The 21,632-nt window shown below is 38.4% G+C and overlaps 1 protein-coding gene across 2 annotated transcripts in view; it reads left to right on the forward strand.

Moving 5' to 3' along the window:
- The window catches only part of RB1 (RB transcriptional corepressor 1), a 126,206-nt gene that overhangs the window by 58,257 nt on the left and 46,317 nt on the right, over positions 1–21,632 (forward strand). For both annotated transcript variants that reach the window (XM_056109713.1, XM_056109712.1), the window contains exon 17: positions 1,272–1,468. In XM_056109713.1, coding sequence (XP_055965688.1) covers positions 1,272–1,468 — 197 coding nt within the window. The remainder of the gene's footprint in view (positions 1–1,271; positions 1,469–21,632) is intronic.

A 21,632-nucleotide genomic window follows, 5' to 3' on the forward strand; every position in this document is an offset into this window, starting at 1 on the left:
TCATTGTAATTAGTAATTTTCACAAGCCATTTAAGTGGCTCATAATGTTAATTAGTTCAGGTCATTTAGGTAGTATTTGTTTCACCAGATTCCTATTTTTAGGCTGTGCTGACTCTAGGAAAGATATCTTTTCAAGTTTCTTTGAAGACCTGTAAGGTTCTAAAACACCAAAGGAGTGTCAATGACCAGTCTTCACGAATATCAGTACAGACTCTGTAATCATGAGACCAAAAGTCAGATATAGAATCCACCAGATATATAGAACAGAGCCTACTAATTTTTTTCTTAAATAAAATTTTTAGATTTATTATTATTCAGAAAGTATAAATTTTTAAAATTTATTTGCAGAAAAAAGAAGAAAATATATCTAGTTATGCAAGTATACAATTAAAAAAGAGTTTAAATTTGTAAACATAAAAAAATTGGGAGGCCTCATTAACAACCCAGAAACGCACATTTGAAAATGATGCAGTTTCCTTTTTGTGGGGTTTCAGGGGGTTGGTCCATACTTGGCTGTGCTCAGGGCTTACTCCTGACTCTCTTCTCAATGATCACTCTAAATAGTGCTCAGGGGACCATATGTAGTGCTGGGGATTGAACCCAGGTCGACTGCACACAAAGCAAGTATCTTCCCTTCTGTACTCTCTCTGGCCCCAAGATGTAATTTTCAGACTAATCAAATTAACAAAATCTCAAAAGTAATAAATTTGGGGGCCAGAGCAATAGTACACTAGGTAGGGTGTTTACCTGGCATGCAGCTGACCCAGCTGACCAAGGTTCGATCCCTGGCATCCCTAAGGACCCCTGAGCACCATCAGGAGTAATTCCTGAGTGCTGAGCCAGGAGTAACCCTAGAGCATTGCCGCGTGTGACCCAAAGGAGAAAAAAAAAAGTAATAAATTTTCCCTTCCCCCATCAATGAGAAAGCTAAAGTAGATATGCCAATGCATTTTTGGTAAATATTAAACCTATCCCTGATACAAGTTTAGGATCCTTGCAGGTTTGAAAATTTGATATAAACTATGAGCTCTCTTTTATAGGAAAAACAATATTATGTTCATATCTGCATGATTTAAAGAAATTTTTTATGAGTCTGGATTACTCATAAGAATAAAAATTCTGCACTAGAGAAAAATTTTAATTTAGTCTTTAATTTTTTTATATAATAAAACCTTCCAACCTATATATCTGTATCTGTATATATATATGTATGCATTTTTTTCAAAGTTTAACATGTCTTACCTAAATTTTACTTTTCCTTTTCCTTTTAGGAAGTATGTCTCAGAATCTTGATACTGGAACGGATCTGTCCTTTCCATGGATTCTGAATGTACTTAACTTGAAAGCTTTTGATTTTTACAAAGTGATTGAAAGTTTTATCAAAGCAGAAGCCAACTTGACCAGAGAAATGATAAAACATTTAGAGCGATGTGAACATCGAATCATGGAATCCCTTGCATGGCTCTCAGTAAGTAACTAAAATTATTGAAGATATTCCTTATGCATATTCTTATCAATTGGTTGTTAGGGAGAGTTTGTTAAAATAAATCTCAGTAGCAAATGAGTATTTTAATTAATAATGTGATTTCACTATGTTGCCCAGGAATTAAATAATTAGATGAAATTTTCTTTGAGCTCCTAGATTATCCAATCTAACAGTGATTTGTTTAGGAATAGCTTTTACTTCATAAGAAAAGAAGGTACTTTCATTTTATAAGGAACTAAGAAAATACTCTCAGAATTTGGATAATAGATTAAATAAAAGTGGGGAAAAAATAAAACTGTAGAGAAATTGCTATGCTTAAAATTAAAATTGGCACTTTACTGTATTGCCAGAAAGAGACTATTCTCATTTTTTAAAGAGAATATCTCTTAGTCCAGTTATTACACATCTGCTATATATATGCTTTGTACTGGTAAAAGACAGGGCTTTTAATTGTGCTGAAGAAAAGAGTTGAAATTTACCACTTAAAAAATTCCTTGTACTTATGCAATTCAGTTGCTTGCCTTCCCAGATTTCTGAATGATCTTGAATTATATTCATTTGTTTCTGAGAATCTATGGAGAAAGAAAGGCATAGGTCATTAAGATACTCAAATTGAATGCAATTTGCCTGGGAAGATGAATTATCTTTAACTATATTGTGTTTAAAGTGATTGTCCTTTACATAGTGATGTCGGATAGTAGTTGGATATGTGAATCTGTAGTTTTAAGAAGAATCTGAGTCTGAAAGTATGTAGATAATTTAAGAAACATTACCCTTTGTTAATACATGATCGGGCATGGTCAGGGGTCTTTTAATATCATTTACTTTTTATAAAATTATGTGGTAGTATCATTCTAGATGATGAAATTAATATATAGAGAAGTTTAATTTGCTCTAGACCACACTAATCGTTAGCACTTTCTCTGAACTACATCCCTAGCCCTGGACTTAATTCTTGTTTAAAGGGGCTTTTTGTCAGTCTATTATGATACATTGTTTCTGCATTTTTGTATTGAAACTATTTTTCTTTTGTTTTTCAAAGATTATTTTGCTGCATATATATTTGTAAGATAACAGGTTTTCTTTTTCTCCCCTTCCTCTTTCCCTCCCATCCTCCTACCCTCCCTCTCCCTTCCTTCCTTTTTGTTTATGGGCAACACCTTGCAGTGCTCAGGGCTTACTTTTGGCTCTGGGCTCAGGGATCGCTTAGGGATCCATATGGGGTGCTTAGGATTGAAGAACCCAGGTCAAGTCATATGCAAGGCAAATACCCTACTGCTGTATTATCGTTTGGGCCATGACAGTTTTTATTTTAGAACTTAAGAAAAGTATTACTCTACTTTGTTTTCTGGTTTGCACTTGCTTCTAATAAAGTCTGCTTTTGATTTTTTTTTCCTGTAAGTTGATGCTTTTCTCTGTCTTCTTTTTTGATTTTCTCTTTATTGCTGGTTTTGACCAATTTCATAATGTAATGATGTGCCTTGATTTAGTTTTCATATTTCTTTTGCTTGGAATTGTATTGCTTGAATATACTTGAGTTTTATCAGATTTGGAAAATTTCAGCCATTATTTTATTTAAATACTTTTGTTGACACATTTGACACCTTTACCCCTTCAGTGCTTCCTCCCACAAATATATTTATTAGATTACTTGAAAATTTCCTGTAACTCCCTGATGCTTTATCCTTTTTTTTTTAATGTAGGGGTACTGCTATTTATTTGGCCACTGATTAGCTGATTGAATTGGGCATGAATTCCACCTTACTTTCTTTGTCATAATTTTATTTATTTATTTTTCTTCTTATATTTATTTGCTCGAGCGGGCATTGAATCACTGTGGGAAACGTTACAAAGTTTTCAGGTTTAAGTCTCGGTCATACAGTGATCAAACACCTTTCCCTTAACCAGTACTCATTTTTCACCACCAAGAACCCCAGTATACCCCCGCTCCCACCCCTCCCAATGCCTGTGAGGCAGATGATTTCTACTTAACTTTTCTCTACATTGATTACATTCATTATTTTGACAAAAGATGCATCATTATTGTTTAGAATTCCCCCCCCCCCCCAACAATCAGTTTTTTTTTTTAACTTCTGGAGGGTGGGGTTTGAGTCACACCCAGCAGTGTTCAAGGGCTATTTTGTTCAGGATTGATGACCCCTAGGCATTGCTCCTGGGATGAAATGTGCTGTTGTTCAAAGTAGGGCCTTGGCTGAAGCTGCCATATGCAAGGCCTGTGCTCTCCTATATGCATTCTAGCCATGCTTTGTCCTTTTAACCTCCTGGAAGTTTTGCTGTTTTTGTTTTACATAGTTTCTGTTGTTATGTTTTCAATGTAGTTTTTTCTTTTGAAATATCTAAGCTTCTATTAATCCATTTACTAAATTTAATTTCTGTAAAACTGTTTTTGGTTTTTCACATTTTTATATTTGAGTTCTTTATTTCATAACTCTAACATGTTTGTATTTTCCTTTATTTCTTGAGCATGTGAAATATAGCATGAAGCTTTTAAGGTCTCTATTTATTAATTGTAACATTTATCTTGTTTTGGTTGGGGCTTCCCAGGTAGTGTTCAGGTGGCCTGGTATCATTCCTGGTGATACTTGACCAACTGGACTTTGGTTCAATGCTGGGGTCTAAGATGTGGTGCTACTTGTGTCCTGTGAGGCTGGGGGCCACTAGGGCCACACCTGCTGATGCTCAAGGGTCTACAGGGCTATACTCTGCAATGTTCAAAGTACCAAGTACACTCAGCGACTTAATATCAGTTATGCCAGTACAGTCTTCTGGTGTACTTTTTTCTTCTATCTCTGATTGTGTGTGTGTGCGTGTGTGTGTGTGTATCTGTATATATTTTATTTGAACATCATGGTTAACAGAGTAATTCACGATACAGTTGTTTCAGGCATTCAGTGCTACAACACCGTCCCAACACCAGTGTTAACCTTCCCTCAACCATTGTCTCCAGTTTCCCCATCCACCCAACCAAGCCTGCCCCCTTTTAACAGACATAAGATAATTCATTTTATATTGCTTATTATAACAAAATGGTAAGTGGAATTATTGAAAAATACTTCAGTAAAAGAAAATTTGTGAAAATGGTTATATCTCACCATGGCGTCATTAAAATCTGGGGGTTTACAAGTTGTGTATTGCTAATTGAGCCTTCTGTGCTACTGGTTTTGCTTATTGAGCTTAGTTGGTTTCTGTGCTACTTTCCCATTTAATTTGCATGATCTGTTAGTATTGTGGAATTTGGAGGTGTTATGCAGCTTTGGCAAGCCAGAGCAATAGCACAACAGGTAGGGTGTTTGCCTTGCACGCGGCCAACCCAGGTCCGATTCCTCTGTCCCTTTCAGAGAGCCCGGCAAGCTACCGAGAGTATCCCACCTGCATGGCAGAGCCTGGCAAGCTCCCTGTGGCGTATTCGATATGCCAAAAACAGTAACAACAGGTCTCACAATGGAGATGTTACTGGTGCCTGCTGGAGCAAATCAATGAACAGTGGGAGGACATTGCTATAGTGCTATGCAGCTTTGGGAGTTCCAGGATCTGTAGAGCTGGAACAATTCTTGGCCTACCCCTCATTAGACTGAAGGGACACCAGAGTTTTAAGCCCAAACATCCATACACCTGTGAGTTTCACGGGCTTGACTTGCACCTCTTCTAAGATTAGTTGTGAAACTGGACTGTTGCTTACATGGTGGCATCTGTGTGATGTGGCTGCTGGTCCTTCTGGCAATATGGGGGTTGTGAAGAGGTTGCCCTCCCGCACTCTAAGAAGCCCCCAGAATTTTCAACCCCCAAATCTGTTGTGTCTGGAAGTTTTGTGGGCTTGAAATCTCTGCAGAGATTGGTTGTGAAGCAGTGAATTAGGGCATTTGCATACTATGGGGTCTTGGTTTGGCTACCCGGGCTTTGGCAGGGTAGGAAACTGCCCTCCCTGCCCTCAGGGGCCCCCAGAGTTTTAGCCTGCAGACCAGTGTACCTTGAGTTTTGGCAGATGGGCTTCTGAGATTAGTCATGAAGCTGTGAAACTGGGCCAGTATTTACATGGTGGTAACTGTGGGATGGAATTGATTTTTTTTTTGGTGGATTTATTTTTCTGCTTTTTTGCCTGCATGGTAATTTTATCCATTCTGAACTGTACCTTTCTGTGCCCTATATATTTCATACTACTTTATTGTTTTTGAGCTGAATTTTGGGTTGCAATTTAGTAACATTGAAATAATATGATCCTTGCCAGGCTCTTGTTGTTCTTAGATCAAAGTAGTCTTTATTACTAATTTTTCTCTACTATTAAGACACTGTCAACTCAAATACTCTGTCTGTTGTGCTATATATTTACGAAGTTTTTCTTCTCTGGTGGAGATCATAACTCTTCCTAGACTTATTTCAGCTTTTGCAATGGTTTTGCCTTTTCTGGTTTTGGGCAGTTTTCTTACATGCACACTACTGATAGGTTTACGGCTGAATATGTGGATTAGTCCTCAGACTATGGAGAACTCTCTTTGTAGTGCTCCTCTTTCTGTATAACTATTGTTTCTAAATTTCTTCCCAGCTGATTTCTGTTGTCTTGGCCTCATTGAATTCTCAACTGTTTATTTCTTCAAGCAGGGGGAGACCACTGAACTCTATTTATTCTTGTTCTCTTTTCTCTGTTTTACTCAATTCTTCCTTCCCTTTCTAACAGATATGGTGTTAGAAATGGGGTCAGTTGTAGGGCAAGGCATGCGCCTTAACCTTTCTACTATTTCTCTGTCTCTGTTTTGCTCATTTTTTCTTTCCTCTGCTGTAGCCTGGAAACAGTTTGAAGGGAGTAAGCTGTAGCAATTGATTTTTTTAATCAGAAAATAGTTTCATTTAAAATTTTTAAAAATAGAAATAACTATTTTATCTTTATAGGGTGTTTTAGATTTAATAATGTTTATATACACTTAGCTATGGAAGTGTATATTTAAGAAGGTGTAATTAATTTTTATGGGCTGCCCCAGTGGTGCTCTGGACATAGGGGGCTGGGTCACTTCTTGATGTTCGGCCCTTTGGTAAAGTCCAAGGTTTAGTGGGTGGACCCAGCAGTGGTGCTCAGGGCCAGACCCTGTGTAGGACTTGTGGTACTAGAAATTACACTCAGGACCATGCATAGGCTAGGAATGTGTTATACCACTTGAATCTTATCCCAGACCCAGAAGGTGTAGTCTTAACTCTAGTTTTTCATGAGAGGAACAAAAAACATAGACTGTGTGTCATACCTAGATATTAATTTGTGGTGGAGAAGAACTCTCATGTATTTTTATCAGTTTGTAGAGTGCTGTGTGTTCACCAGGAGTATTTGGTTAGTTTAAAGTTTCATAATATCCCCTGAAGTTGTTCATATTTTTTTCATTTTGCAAAAGTGGAAACAGGTCCAGGAAAGTTGAGTAATTTTTCTGAGGTCACCCAGTTTACATTTGAACTCAGAATGGTTTGGTATAAAATTTCTTGGTGGTTTAAATTCCTCCTTCTACTGTACAACCAACCAACCTCCCTCCCTCCCTCCCTCCCTCCCTCCCTCCCTTCCTTCCTTCCTTCCTTCCTTCCTTCCTGCCAGACCTGGCAGTGAACAGGTTTTACTCCAGACTCTGCACTCAGGGATTTTGCTGGTGGGTTAGGGGGTCATATGAGGCTCTTGGGGGATTGAAGCCAAGTCATCCGCATGAAAGGCAAGTGCCCTACATGCTATACTATCTCTCTGACCTTATAGTACATTATTTCTGTTAAATATTCACACTATCATTATTACTGTTATAAAATATAGTGAGGTTTATAGGAATGGCATACTACATAGTAAGTTAATTTTATTTTAAGTTAATTTTATTTCAAGTGAAAAATATATAATTATGTATTATATATGTATAGTTGTACCTAGGATCTAATTAGTAGTAGAGAGAAGGGGAAAGTATAATTACTGAGTACTACATTCTTTATGCAGTGTGTTGTGACTATTGGTTTGACTTATTTCTTAGGAAGAAAAGATTAAAAGGAGACTTTTCCAAAAAGAAAAGAACAGACTATGCTTATTTATAAACTACTTCTTTGCATACTTTTTTTAATTCATGCAACTTTTGAAATAGGGATTTTACTGTTTTTAGAATTCATAGTAATTTAAGATGAATAAGAGGAGGTATTTTGGTGAGATTAAAGGATCGTTATCAACCATAATTCCCAAAAGGTGGAAGGAAGAGAGAGGGAAAGGGAGAGGGGGGAAAAGAGCGCTTGCCATAGAGGCAGGCTTGGGGGTGGGGTGGGCGATGGAAGGGAAACTGTGGACACTGGTGCTGGGAAATGTACACTGGTGGAGGGATGGGTATTGGAACACTGTATGACTGAAACCTAATAATGAACAGCTTCGCAAGGGTCTATCTCACAATGATTCAATATTTTTTTTAAAGAGCTGTCTTCTTCAGAGGATATAAAAGGGAAGGATAACTATGAGCAGAAATAAGAGTTGGTCTGTTTTCATAGACTGAAATGTTATAACAGATTTTCTCAGTTTTTAACAAAATATGCTAAGTATTCATAAGGTCTTATATGCACATGAAAATATAAAGACAGATGGAAAATTAAAGGAAGGTGATTCTGTTTTTCTATTATTATTTTTAGGAGGGGAGGGGTACACTCATTGATGCTCAGGGATTACTCCTGGCTCTCAGCCTAGAGATTATTCTTTGTGGGCCTGGGGAACCACATGAAGTCCCGGGGATCATACCTAAGTTAGCTGTGTGCAAGACAAGTGTCCTGCCTGCAGTACCGTATCTCTGATCTCAGGAAGGTGATTTCTTAGAAAATTTTATTTATTTATTTATTGAATCACTGTGAGAACAGTCACAAAGCCCTTTAGTTCAAATCTTGGTCAGTCCTACAATGATCAAACACCCGTCCCTTCACCAGTTCACATTTTCCGCCACCAAGAACCCTAGTATAACCCCTCTCCCATCTCCCCCCAGCCTGTGTGGCAGATTTCCATTTTACTCTCTCTCTCTCTCTCTCTCTCTCTCTCTCTCTCTCTCTCTCTCTCTCCATTGATCACATTCAATATTACGACAAAACATCCAACATTGTTATTTGGAATTTTCCCCAACATTCAGACCTGCCATAAAGACATCATTAGAAAATTTGTTTTCTATTGCGGATTATGAAGAGCATATGTTGTCATGTGGCCACAATACCAGCCACGCGAATTTGGATATCTGATATTTTAGTAATAAACCTAGAGGGATTACTGCCAGAAGCTCTGGGTTCTGAGATTGGTATGTGTACCTCTGGGTTCATGCATGGTCAGAAGCTGGAGGAGGCATTTGAGATGGCAACCCAGAGCATTGTCATGGTGGGGAGCAGGGCCGATTCCACCCCTCATCCCATGAAGCCCCACATGCCTTGTCAATGCAGTCTCATACCTGGCTGTTCATTAGGCTCTAAAAGATGCAGGCCACCATGTTGCTGCCACAAAGTGGGACAGGCGATGGGACAGACGCCCTCCCCCTCCCAGGGCGGCATAGCAACATAGTTAAATACACAGTCCAGATACATTTCGGTTGGGCATTATATTTTGCTCAGATTTTCCCACCACCATTCAAGCCTGATTTTCAGGGACAAATGCTAGATCATTTACTTTCCATTGATCACTCTGCATATCAGGAAATGTTTGGAAAATAGTCCTGATACCCACATGCCAGAGCCATGCTTGTAGAAATAGGAGCTCATGGTCACTGGGATTCCATCTGAAGAAGGGGGGGAGACAGCACCTACCCCATCTGGGACTTCCCGGTGATAGCGGCTCTGTATGGGGCCTGGAGAATTCTCCGGGAGCTGGGGGGCCCTCCAGCCAGTTTTCTTCTTTACTGCTATGTGCTGTCAGAAAATTATTAATAATGACTGTTTTCTAGTAAAATAGAGAGCTATAAAATATGACTGTGGAAAAAGTAGAAACAAAAATAAGGACACAGTTCCTATGAATAATTATCCATTAGAATTTGAATTTGAATAGATGTTTGTTAAAGTAATAATAATAATAATAAAGGCCCTCCCGTTGATCGTGGATTTGCTCGAGCGGGCCCAGTAACGTCTCCATTGGAGACTTTGTTGTTACTGTGTCTGGCATATCGAATACTCTCGGTAGCTTGCCGGGCTCTCCGAGAGGGGCAGAGGAATAGAACTCGGGTCGGCCATGTTGGCCGCTTGTAAGGCGATCGCCCTACCCGCTGTGCTATCGCTCCAGCCCTTGTTAAAGTAAAATCAAATAATATAAGCCTAAGTTACCAAAACAACCTAACTCTTCATAATTGTTAATGAGTCATTAAGGGGTTTTTAATGTAGTGCTTCATATATTAAAAGTGCAGCAGAAAACCAAAAGGAACTAAGAAACTATGTATAACATATATGTAATATATATTACAGCATTCATTCAATTGAATAAAAGTCTTCTTTACTTAAGTAGCCTATGTTCTTTTTTTTTTTCTTTATGGGTCACATCTGGCAATGCTCAGGGGTTACTCTTGGCTCTGTACTCAGAAATTACTCTTGGTGGTGCTTGGGGGGACCATATGGGATGCTGGGAATCGAACTCGGGTCGGTCGTGTGCAGGGCAAATGCCCTACCCGCTGTGCTATTGCTCCTGTCTCAGTAGCCTATTTTCTTGATTCAGATTTATTTATGGTTTAACCATAAAGACTTTTTCATGTCTAAATTTTTTGTTAGCTTGAACTTGTACTAGTTATGAACTTTTATCTTTCCATGTGTCTCCTCTTACATGCATGAGAAATTGGTAGATTCACTGCAGAAGTTACTCATTAGTGCCTTGTTCATAAATTGGTACAAAGGATTAAAAAATTCAGGGGTGCTAAAAAAACAGAAGTTTTCTTAGGTAACTCATAGGAGCTTATTTAAGTATGAAGCATGCTTATCATAAAATGTGAGAAAAGTAAAAAAGCTTCTTACTGCTTTTGTCTTTAGAAAAATTTTTGAAAAAAAATTTTAATAAGATTTATATACAATAAAATTTACTATTGCCATGAGTTTTGACATGTTTTCTATCATGTAGATATACCACAGTCAAGATAGAGGATATCTTGTGTGAGCTCACCCTCTGCCCCAAATTTCTTATATCCCTTACATGTCAGTTCTCTGCTTTAAATTCCTAGCAAACACAGATCCATGTCTTTCACTGTCATTGTATTTTTTAGAATTTCTGTAAGTGGATTTATATGTATATTATAGCATTTTTACATATTGTGTTTTTTTTCTTTTTAGAAGTACTATGGTGTTAATTATTTACAATACTTAGCTTTTATATTGTAGAAAATCATTCTAAAACTATACCTTTTTATTAGAAAATAAATGAAAACATACATGTTTTCTCTTCTCTGTATGCCATCCAGTTCAGTGTCCTTCTGAGGTTCTGAAGCCCTCACAGTTCTGCAGCTCCTTTGCTGTAATTTCTATCAAGTTTTCTGTCACTGTCACTATCCTCCCATTGTTCATCGATTTGCTCTAGCGGACCCAGTAACATTATGAGACTTGTTACTGTGTTTGGCATATCGAATACGTCACGGGGAGCTTGCCAGGCTTTGCCGTGCAGGCAAGATACTCTCGTTAGCTTGCCAGGCACTCCAAGAAGGGTAGAGGAATTGAACTCGGGTCGGCCATGTTGGCTGCATGCAAGGCAAATGCCCTACCCTCTGTGCCATCGCTCCAGCCCTATCAAGTTTTATCTTTAATATATTTACATTTTATTTCTGGTCTGTGTAACAACTGGAGCTCCAGTCTCCTCTATTCGATCAACAGCAGGGATTATTAACCACCCACATTCTCAAATTATAATTATTAGATAGATTGATAAAGTGATGGAAGGTATGAAATATATATAGCTGATTTTTTTTTAATAGGATTATTTTTTTCCTGTTAGGATCCGCTGCTTGTGGTTCTGTGAGCATGACCTCTTTGAGTTTCTTTTTTGCATCAATTTTCTCTCTGGAAGGTAGAGATAGTGGGGATGTCAGATTCTAGGGAATTTTTCTCTCTTGTGATGTCATATTATATTGAGATTTTTAAGTTGCAGTATGTTACATTTTTTGTTCTTAAAAGTTTTCACTATCTGGATCTAAGATTTAGAACTGAAGATTTTTACTTTGCTTTGCCAGTAGGTGGCACTATTTTTTGGTTTTGATATGTATGTTTTTTGCTTTTGCTGACATTGGCATGCCCTGGCTACTTATATCTTTTTTTTTTCTTCTTCTGTTGCTTTGTCATGAGGGTGGGAGAAGGGCATAGAGAGATCTAGCCTATGTTGAGAATGTATTGGGTGGTGCGATGACCTTTTTTTGTTTTTGTGACATTGCTGTTATCTCTTTTCTTTGGGGTTCTAGTTTGTTCAGAGGAAGGGCCTCTCAATCGGTGCTGAGATTGCCCAGGGGTCCTTTTGGGAAATTTTTGACCAGCTGAGCAGGGTTGTTCAATATGAGGAACCAAGATGCAGTGATGCTCAGGACCTGGGGTGCTGGATACTCAAGTTACCCCAGGGTTGCTCACAAAGATGTGGGAGTCTTTCAGTGTAAGTCCTGCCAATTCCTAGTTGTTCTTGAACAGGGAGCCTGTCTTCATCTATTGTTACTACCATTGATAGATGAGGAACTGAGGCAAAGAGAAACAGTGTTTACTGAAGCATGGTGGAAGCTTTGTCCTGATTAGTTTTGTTACTCATGCTTTATTTTGTTTGTATTTTTCCTTTTGTGTCACTGGTTTAATAGATGTTGTAGCAGAAGAAACCTCGGTTTTGTGGCACCACGTATCACTTAATTTCTATAGACAGTAAATATTGCTGCCTCTACTTTACAGATGAAAATTAAAGTTCAGTGATACCATGTGAGTTGTTTTGGTGCTATTCTGTCTTTAGCTCAGATTTTCTTATGTATAAAATGAAGGTGATAGCATTTTACTTTTAGAGTTCTGAAGAAATGAGTATTAATGAGCCTTTCATGTATAAGAATGTAAATTTTAGAAAGATTACCATTACTTAATAGCTTTGTTCACTTCTGCTTTATGGTGATTTCTTAATAGTAGAGGAATGAGAACACAGTTAAACACTGTTGGGTTTCTTTTTGCTGGCTTATGTATAACTGTGTTAAACGTTTCTCTTCCCCTGAGTTACCCCTTTCCAGACCTACCCCTTCTTTCTTGCCCCTTTCACCCATTACCTTTTCAAACTGAAAAATGTTCAGGGAGGGGAAAGGTGTAGTTGAACTCTAGAATTGTTAAATGTGGGCAGTGTTCATTGTGCAGTATCCCCTGCATGTAACCTCTGGGAATGGAAGCATTTTACTATTGTTAAGAGGATTTTCTATAAGATCATAATGATAGAAAAATACTTGAATATAGTCTTAAACTTTTTAATTTTTAAATTTGTAGCCACTTCTAAATAAGGAAGAGTTCTTGAAGCTGGATGTGTAATACATGAAAAGAATCATAATATGTGGTTTCTATTTTAACTAATGTAGTTCCTAAATTTCTCCAGCAAAAAGTGCAAGCTATTACTATTCAGGAAGTTTAGTTAAATTTTAGAACCCTGAAAGGCAATTGGTTAAATCATCTAGTTTATGTTTAATTATTTTAAAAGTCCAACTTTTAAACATCCATTGTTATCAGGTATTCATGATGTACATTAAAATTCTAAAATGCCACAACCTAATATGTTTCAAAATGAATAGTAATGACTTTTAGCTTATAACTTTATTTAATTACTGGCTCTTAGTAATTTTATTATTGTCAGAAACAGTAAAATATTAAAAACATTTTTGTTGTCTTCAAGTGCTAAATTTAGAACATGATGAGGAAATACTGAGAGGAAACAGCTAGATTTGTGTGTTGTTTTCTAAGTTTTAATCTGGGCTGGAGCGATAGCACAGTGGGTAGGGCTTTTGCCTTGCACGCAGCCAACATGGCTGACCCGGGTTCGATTCCTCCGTCCCTCTCGGAGAGCCCAGCAAGCTACCGAGAGTATTCAGTATGCCAAAAACAGTAACAAGTTTCACAATGGAGATGTTACTGGGCCCACTCGAGAAAATCAATGAACAATGGGAGGACAGTGACAGTGACAGAAGTTTTAATCTATTTTGCCTTCATTGAAATGTAACAAATGAGTTTTCTTCAGGCCCACAGGGTCTCATTTGATAAATCTGCAGTGAATCTTAAAGACACTCCCTTTGTATGTATTTTGTATGGGAGTGAACCTCTCCAGTTCACTGCTTGTGACCTACTACTAGAGAGTTCTCTGGGTGAGCTAGCTGTTTGGTGCTCTCTTCGTTCCCTGGCTGAGCAATCCAGTGTCATTCATTATTACTTGTTTTGGGGTTCCTTAGCTGTTCCCAGCAGCCATTGCATTCTATGTGATGTGCAGGAGGAATGGCCACTGACTGCCTGCTAGGCCCTGATATTAGTCGAGTCCCGGCACCCTGGGTGAGCATCCACTGGGCAGCCAGAGCTAGGTTTTTTTCTGATTTTACTCTTTTGATTATGTGGTATGTTATATTGACTTGGATATATTGGGAACATCTTTGCATGCCAGGATTTAATCTCAGTTGGTCATGATGTTTCTTTTACTGTATTGCCAGATTTTAGATTCACTAAGGTTATAGATCTTAGTATTTATGTCCCTGACATTTATTTAAAGAATTTGATTGTACTCCTCAGAAATTCTTTAAAGACAAATTAGTCTTGCTCTTTTTTTTAAGCACCATGGTTTACAAAGTTGTTCATGATAACAGTTGTTACAGGCATTCATTGTTCCAACACTAATCCCACCACCAGTGTGACAATACAAGTCCCGCCACCATTGCCCCCAGTTTTCAACCTACCCCAAACTTGTGTCCCTGGCAGATACAAAATAATTTATTTTATGTTGCTTATTACAACAGAATGGTAAGTGAAATTATAAAAAGAAATTTCAGTAAATGAAAGTTTGTGAAATTGTTATATCTCACAATGGGGTTATTAAAGTAATTGAGGATTTACTGAGCTTTTGGTCGCTAAGTGAGCCTTCTGTGTTACTGCTTTTGCTTATTGAGCTTAGTTGACTTAAATGGTGCTTTCTAATCTGATTTGCTGTGCGCCTACTGGGTTGTCAGTATTGTGGAATTTGGAAGTATTGCACAGTTTCAGGAGCTCCAAGATCTGGTGTACTGGGACGATTCCTGGCCCCCAAGGGTGCCTCCAATTTTTCAGTTTGGGGTACCTGTGAATTTCATGGGCTTGGTTTGTCTTCTCTAACAAGATTAGTCATGAAGCTGTGTAGGTAGGCCATTAATATGGTTGTATCTGTCAATCACTGAAAATACCCTGGAAAATTTTTAAAAATACCAGAAAAATGTCCAAAGCTAATGAAACTTAGAAGGCTTCTGATGGACATTACTCATAGTATCAAAGAGAATGAATGAATATGGATATTCTTGATTGAAATTCAATATTTATAAGACAATGAGAAACCTGTAAATACTTCAAGAGAAAAAGTAAGTTATTTGCAAAAGACTAATATCCAGATCAGCATCGTTGTTCTATGATTGGTTGAGTCTATATACACAAAGCATTTTTTAACATATACATTACTAATTGTAACTACATTACAGTTTCAGGCCTGAAAAGACTTAAAATGATCTCCTTTTAACTCTTTTTTGAAATAAAATTACTAGGGAATATGCTTTAACAAACTGAAAAAGAAATACAAGAAAGATCATAATATTAAGTCATGAGATCTATGAAAGAGGGGAACTGTGACAAGAGTACAGAGAGGAAGTAATGGAAAATTTCCTAAGATGTTGCGTGTCTTGAAAATACTTGTTCAAGAGAAGTCAGAGTTTCATAAAGACTGTGTTTAAGAACAAGTAATTTTTTTGTTATGGTTTTGTTGGAGCGATAGCACAGCGGGTAGGGCGTTCGCCTTACATGAGGCCAACATGGCCGACCCAAGTTCGATTCCTCCACCCCTCTCGGAGAGCCCGGCAAGCTACCGAGAGTATTCGATATGCCAGACACAGTAACAACAAAGTCTCCAATGGAGACGTTACTGGGCCCGCTCGAGCAAATCGACGATCAACGGGAGGGCCTTTACCTTTATGGTTTTGTTAATTTTAAAAAATTTATTTTGGGGTTTTGGGCTATACCCAGTGGCTCTGAGGACACACTCCTGTCTCTCTGCTCAGGTATCAGTCCTGGCATTGATGGGTGTGGGGTAGGAGGTGAGAAGATTCTTGTGGTGTTAAGGATTTGAACTGAGGTTGGCCTAATGCCTTAACCCCTTTTCTCTCTGGACTCTAGTGATTTCTTTTAATAACTGTATAACCTCAATTCAATGGTAGGGATTTAGCTGATAGAGTTTGGAGTTTGTCTGATAAATCATGAGTTAACAGTGCTAATTTTAAGAGATGAATTCTTATACCACTGTAGTATGGATAAAGGAAAATTCGCAGTTTTCCCCTGTTTTTTTTTTGAAGAATTGACTGAACCACAGATTTGATGAAATAAAAGACAGTTCTTATAATTTTTTTTAACAAGGGTTAGTTTAGTTTATTTACATTTTTTGTGTGGGCTTAAAATCCTTTGATAAGAGTGTATAAAATTGGGGGCGGAACCGGCACGTCCTTCATGCACCACGAGTTTCCCCCCACGAGTGGCTCTCTAGCATGGCCATGGCCCCAGAGGCACACAGACCTAATTCAGAACTCAGCAACTTGTGGCAGAAATGTGAATGGACTATGCGTTAAACTATGGTGCTGTGTCTGCCCCCCCTTCCCCCAGGGAAAGGGAAATGGTGTCTGTTTCTTCTGCCTCCCCCTCCCTCCCCCCCCCCCCGCCCCCAACACGGTGGCCGCTGCCTCAGAGCTCATTGGATAGCCAGGTATGAGCTGGCAGTGATGGGGCAACCTGCAGCCTCATGGGTTGGGGGGCGGAACTGGCACATCCTTCATGCCCTACAGAGGCCATGAGTTGCCCCCTACAAGTGGCTCTCCGGCATGGCCATGAGAGGCACACAAACCAATCTCATAATTACTCGGATTTTGGCAGAAATCCCTCCAGACTTAATTAGTAAAATATCAGAAATCCAAAATCACGCGGCCACATGACATCATATGGTCTTCATAACCAGCAATAGAAAACAAAACAGGAGGGGTAGGAAGGGGGGTATATTGGGGTTCTTGGTGGTGAAAAATGTGCACTGGTGAAGGGATGGGTGATTGATCATTGTATGACTGAGACTTAAACCTGAAAGCTTTGTAACTTTTCTCACGGTGATTCAATAAATAAATTTTTTAAAAAATTAAAAAAAATAAACTTGAAAAATAATATAATAAAAAAGAGTGTATAAAATCCTTTGATAAAATATATATATACTTATATTTGTAAGTATATAAATATTGGTTATTGAAATTTATCTGGAAGGCAAATAATACCAATTTTTTTTTTTTTATTTAAAGTTGATTTCCTTCCCCACCTCCCTCCCCTTTCACCTTCTCTTTCTCGGTGCCAGTAACTTTTTGTTTTTTTTTTTTGCTTTTTGGGTCACACCCAACAATGCTCACGGGTTACTCTTGGCACTCAGGAATTAGTCCTGGCAGTGATCGGGGGACCATGTGGGATGCTGGGAATCGAACTCGGGTTGGCTGCATGAAAGGCAAATGCTCTACCCGCTGTACTATTGCTCCAGCCCCAATACCAATTTTTTTAATTAAACAGTTTTATCGAGGTACTGTGATTTGCAAAGTTATTTATGATTGAGTTTCGGGTATACAGTGTTCCAATGCCAACCTTTTAACCAATGTCTACTTCCCTCCACCAGTATCCCCAGTTTCCCTTTACCCTTCGTTCTGCTCCTATGGCAAACACCTTTTTGTTTTCCTTTTGGGAACTGTGGTTTACCATACTGTTACTGATAGGGCTTCTTGCATAACACTTTACCATCTTTCAGTCCTCCCCGCATCCCCCCAAGTGACCACTTCCTTCCTTCATTGTATTAATGCTACCTTCCCTGTCTCATCCCATACCCCCACCCCACTTCCTATCCTCAGTAGCAAGCTTCCTACTGAAGTCCAGTTTTCATATTCTTCATTTCTATTGCCTTTGGGCATTTGTTATTTCCCTGCAGTGTTACTTTATATCCTGCATATGAGAGATCATTCTGTGTCTGTCTTACTTCTGGCTAATTTCACTCAGCACAAAACTCTCCAGATCCATCCACATAGCAGCAAGTTGCTTGGCTTCATCTTTTCTTAAGGCTGCATACTATTCCACTGGGTATATGTACCATAGTTTCTTTATCCAGTCATCTGTTTTGGGAACCGGTTGTTTCTAGATTTTGGCTCTTGTAATAGAGCTGCAATGAACATAGGAGTACAGGTATCGTTTTTGCATTGTCTTTTTGGTTTTTTTGAATATATTCCAGGAAGTGGAATTACTAGGTCATATGGAAGCTCAATTTATAATATTTTGAGGAGTGCTCATATTGTTTTACCAAAAAATGCTGGACCATTTGACTTTCCCGCCAGCAGTTCATTAGGATCCCTGATTTCTCCGCATACAAACTAACACTAGGTGTTCTGCTCTTTCTGTTGTGTGCCAGTCTCTGGTATGAGATAGTGTCTCATTGCTTTGATTTACATTTCCCTAATAATTGTGATGGAGACCATTTTTTTGTAGTTCTTTTGGCCATTTGTATGTCTTCTTTGAGGAAAGGGTTTTTTGTTTATTTTTAAATATTTCAACATCTGTAGTTGATTTTTTAGTTGTTTTTTTTTCTAAATTTTTTAAAGTTGAATCTCCGTGAATTATAAAGTTGCAGAATTAATCATTATTATCAATGTTCCAGCACCAGTTCCTTCACCATCTTCTACTTCCTTTCATCAAAGTACCCTGTTGCCCTCCCACCGTCTGGCCTTCCTATATGGCAGGCAGTATTTTTTTTTTCTTTTTTCCTTTTTTCTTTGAGGAAGTTTCTTTTCATCTCTTCTCCCCAGTTTTGATAGGGTTGGATGTTTTATTCTTTTTAATATGTTATCTCTGAGCCCTTTCTTTTAGTGTTTACTTTCTCTAGTGGACACAATAGAGAATACAAAGAAACTCAGAACAATTTTTTTCTTCAAGGAGCTTGAGGTATCTAGTTAGAAAGGTAAGACATAACTCATGTAAAGAGCCCTTAATTAAAAAGGCAATAAATAAATATCAAATAAGCGATGACAGTTAATTAGTATTATCAAATAATATTTTGTTTAGGAGTTAAACTGGGCCTGGGCCTTGTAGCATGAAAGGATTTTATTAGAGAAGAGGTCAGAGTGAACTTAATTGTCTGTGGGTGGTTGAATAGTGTGTTATGTGTCAAAACACCTATAATTAAGAGTGATTTATGAACACATATGGACAAATCTGGAATGGAGGAATTTGTTTGGAGATAAAAAAGAAACAGAAAAATTGAGGTCCGGGCCATATTTTGAAACTGATCTTTCCTTTCAGATAGTGAACCTGGTAACTTTTCAAACTATATATTGTGACTGCAGGAAAATGATGATTTAGTTAGTACATGAATGTGGTTGATCTGTAGTGTATGTATTAAATGAGAAAAATCAAGAAACAGTACAAGTCAGAGAGTAATTGTGGTAGTTCCAGTATAATGTGATAACAATGATTCTTATGTTTACTGCAGAGAAATAATGGATAATTATAAGAGAAACATAATACATGAGGCATAGCCTGGTCCTTACATGTTATCTAGGCCCACACATTTCATTAAAGATCAACACTGAGTGGTATAAAGTTACACTAGTTTAGCTTTACCCCGACTGTAAATCATGTTACCTTGAATTCATTATAACTTTATTTCTTTCCTCCCTTGCTCCCTTCCCCACTCCTTTCTCCCCTCTCCTTTCTCCCCCTCCCTTCCTTCCTTCCTTCCTTCCTTCCTTCCTTCCTTCCTTCCTTCCTTCCTTCCTTCCTTCCTTCCTCCCTCCCCCCCTCCCTCTCTCCCTCCCTTTCCTACCTTTTCTCCTTCCCTCCCGCCCTCCCTCCACCCAGAGGTGCTCACAGCTTATTCCTGGCTCTGTGTGCTTAGGGATCACTCCTGGCAGGGCTCCAGGAACAATATAGGGGCATTGGGGAATCTAAACTCGGTCTGCAATTGCCCTACCTGCTGTATTATCTATCCAGCCCTCTAGAACTATAGTTTTATAGATTCATTCAATAGATTCAGGCATCTGACATCATTGTTGAGATCTGTTATACTGCTAAACATTTGTTTTTTTCTTTGCCATCTTTTTTCACTTTCAGTTTTAATAGTATTTTTTTTGGAGAACTGTAACAGCATCCCACAGACCAACACTTATTTTTTTAAGTAGTTTTTTTTGTTATTGTTTTACAGCACAGCACAGCACATTCATTCATTCAATTAATCTTCTAGGCTAGACATTTGACTTGTTTATAATATTTTTCCATTTCAAAGAATGTTTCTTCTGGTGTTACTAAAATGTGTCTGCCGAGTAAATTCCTTGAAGTAAGAATGCTGGGCCTAAGGGCAGGGTAGGAGTATATGTGTTTTAGATACTGCCAAATTCCCATTTACAGGAGTTGTACCATTTAATATTTGTACCCGCAGTGTATGAGAGTATTAGAATATTCTCAAATACTGCTTTTTGTGCATAATTTTCCAGTTAACATCAATTCAATAACTTTATTTCTATTTATCATTCACTTTCACTTGATTTAAAAAAGGTATTTTAATGCATAAGAAGGGACATATGTGAGAGGGGACAGACAAGGATAAAAACAACTCTGGATTTAAACTGAATTTACATACTGTGGCATTTCTTCCTCATGAAGACAAATCATGTCTACCACATACTCAGAGATTTTTTAAAGAAATGCAAATCTTATCCTTTTACTTGAAGTACTTAACAGTTTTTAACATCTCAGGTCTGTACGTGTGTTCTTGGGGTGAGGTGGGTAATTGAGGTGTTGAGCCACACCCAGCAGTGCTTAGGGCCTTGTTCCCACTCTGTGCTTTGGAGGGTTAAGGGATGTTGTAGTGCTGTGGCCAAGAAATGTCTTGCCCCTGTACTATCTTTGTAGCCCCATCTTCTCAGATTTTAACTTGGCTTTCTCATAGCCTTAAGACTTTATAACTCTACCCTCTTGTACTTTGTTTAATATCCCCTTTCAGTAGATCAAATTCTCTCCCACAAGGCCTTTGCATATGCTGCTTGTCTTACCACTATACAAAAGAAATAGGCAAGTTAGAAAAAGAAATTTTTTAACCCGGCTATACCTTGTTATGTGACCTTATGCAAATCAGTCTTTGGTTCTTTAGTTTCTTCAATGTTCATTCTATACTTTTTAACTATATCTTCGCTGTAAAGTATATAATGCCTATTTATTTTTTCCTTCTTTTTGGATCACGCGGTGGTACTCAGGGCTTACTCCTGGCGCTATACTCAGGGATCACTCAAGGTAACTTCTAGCAGTGCTGGGCAATCATATGGGATGTTGTGGATCAAATATGAATCTGCTGCATTCAAGTAAAGTGCCCTATCCGCTATACTATTGCTCTGGCTCTATCATTTTTTTTTCACATGTAGAGGAGCCTCCAATTAGTGTGCAGGGCTCCTGGGGACCATGTCTGGTAATACTTAGTTAACAGTGTATCAATGGTTGATGCTAGGTTGAGTTCAACATTAGGACCCAGTGAATTAATACAGCACAGGCCCAGTGGTGCTAGGGGCTGGCAAGGCTCCCAGTGATGCTCAGTGCTGTTTGGTTCCTGGAGTCAAATCAGGTCCTTGTGCATTCAAGGGAATGTGCCTTTGACTCCAGAGGAATCTTCTGACCGTTTTGTTTTTTTTTTTCATCTTAACATTTAAAAAGGGTAAAGGCCCTGCCGTTGATCATCGATTTGCTCGAGCGGGCCCAGTAACGCCTCCATTGGAGACTTTGTTGTTACTGTGTTTGGCATATCGAATACGTCATGGGGAGCTTGCCGGGCTCTCCGAGAGGGGCGGAGGAATCGAACTCGGGTCGGCCATGTTGGCTGCATGCAAGGCAAATGCCCTACCGCTGTGCTATCGCTCCTTTACTTATACAA

The sequence above is a fragment of the Sorex fumeus genome, unplaced genomic scaffold, assembly GCF_029834395.1.
Source record: "Sorex fumeus unplaced genomic scaffold, SorFum_2.1 ptg000008l, whole genome shotgun sequence".
NCBI lineage: Eukaryota > Metazoa > Chordata > Mammalia > Eulipotyphla > Soricidae > Sorex > Sorex fumeus.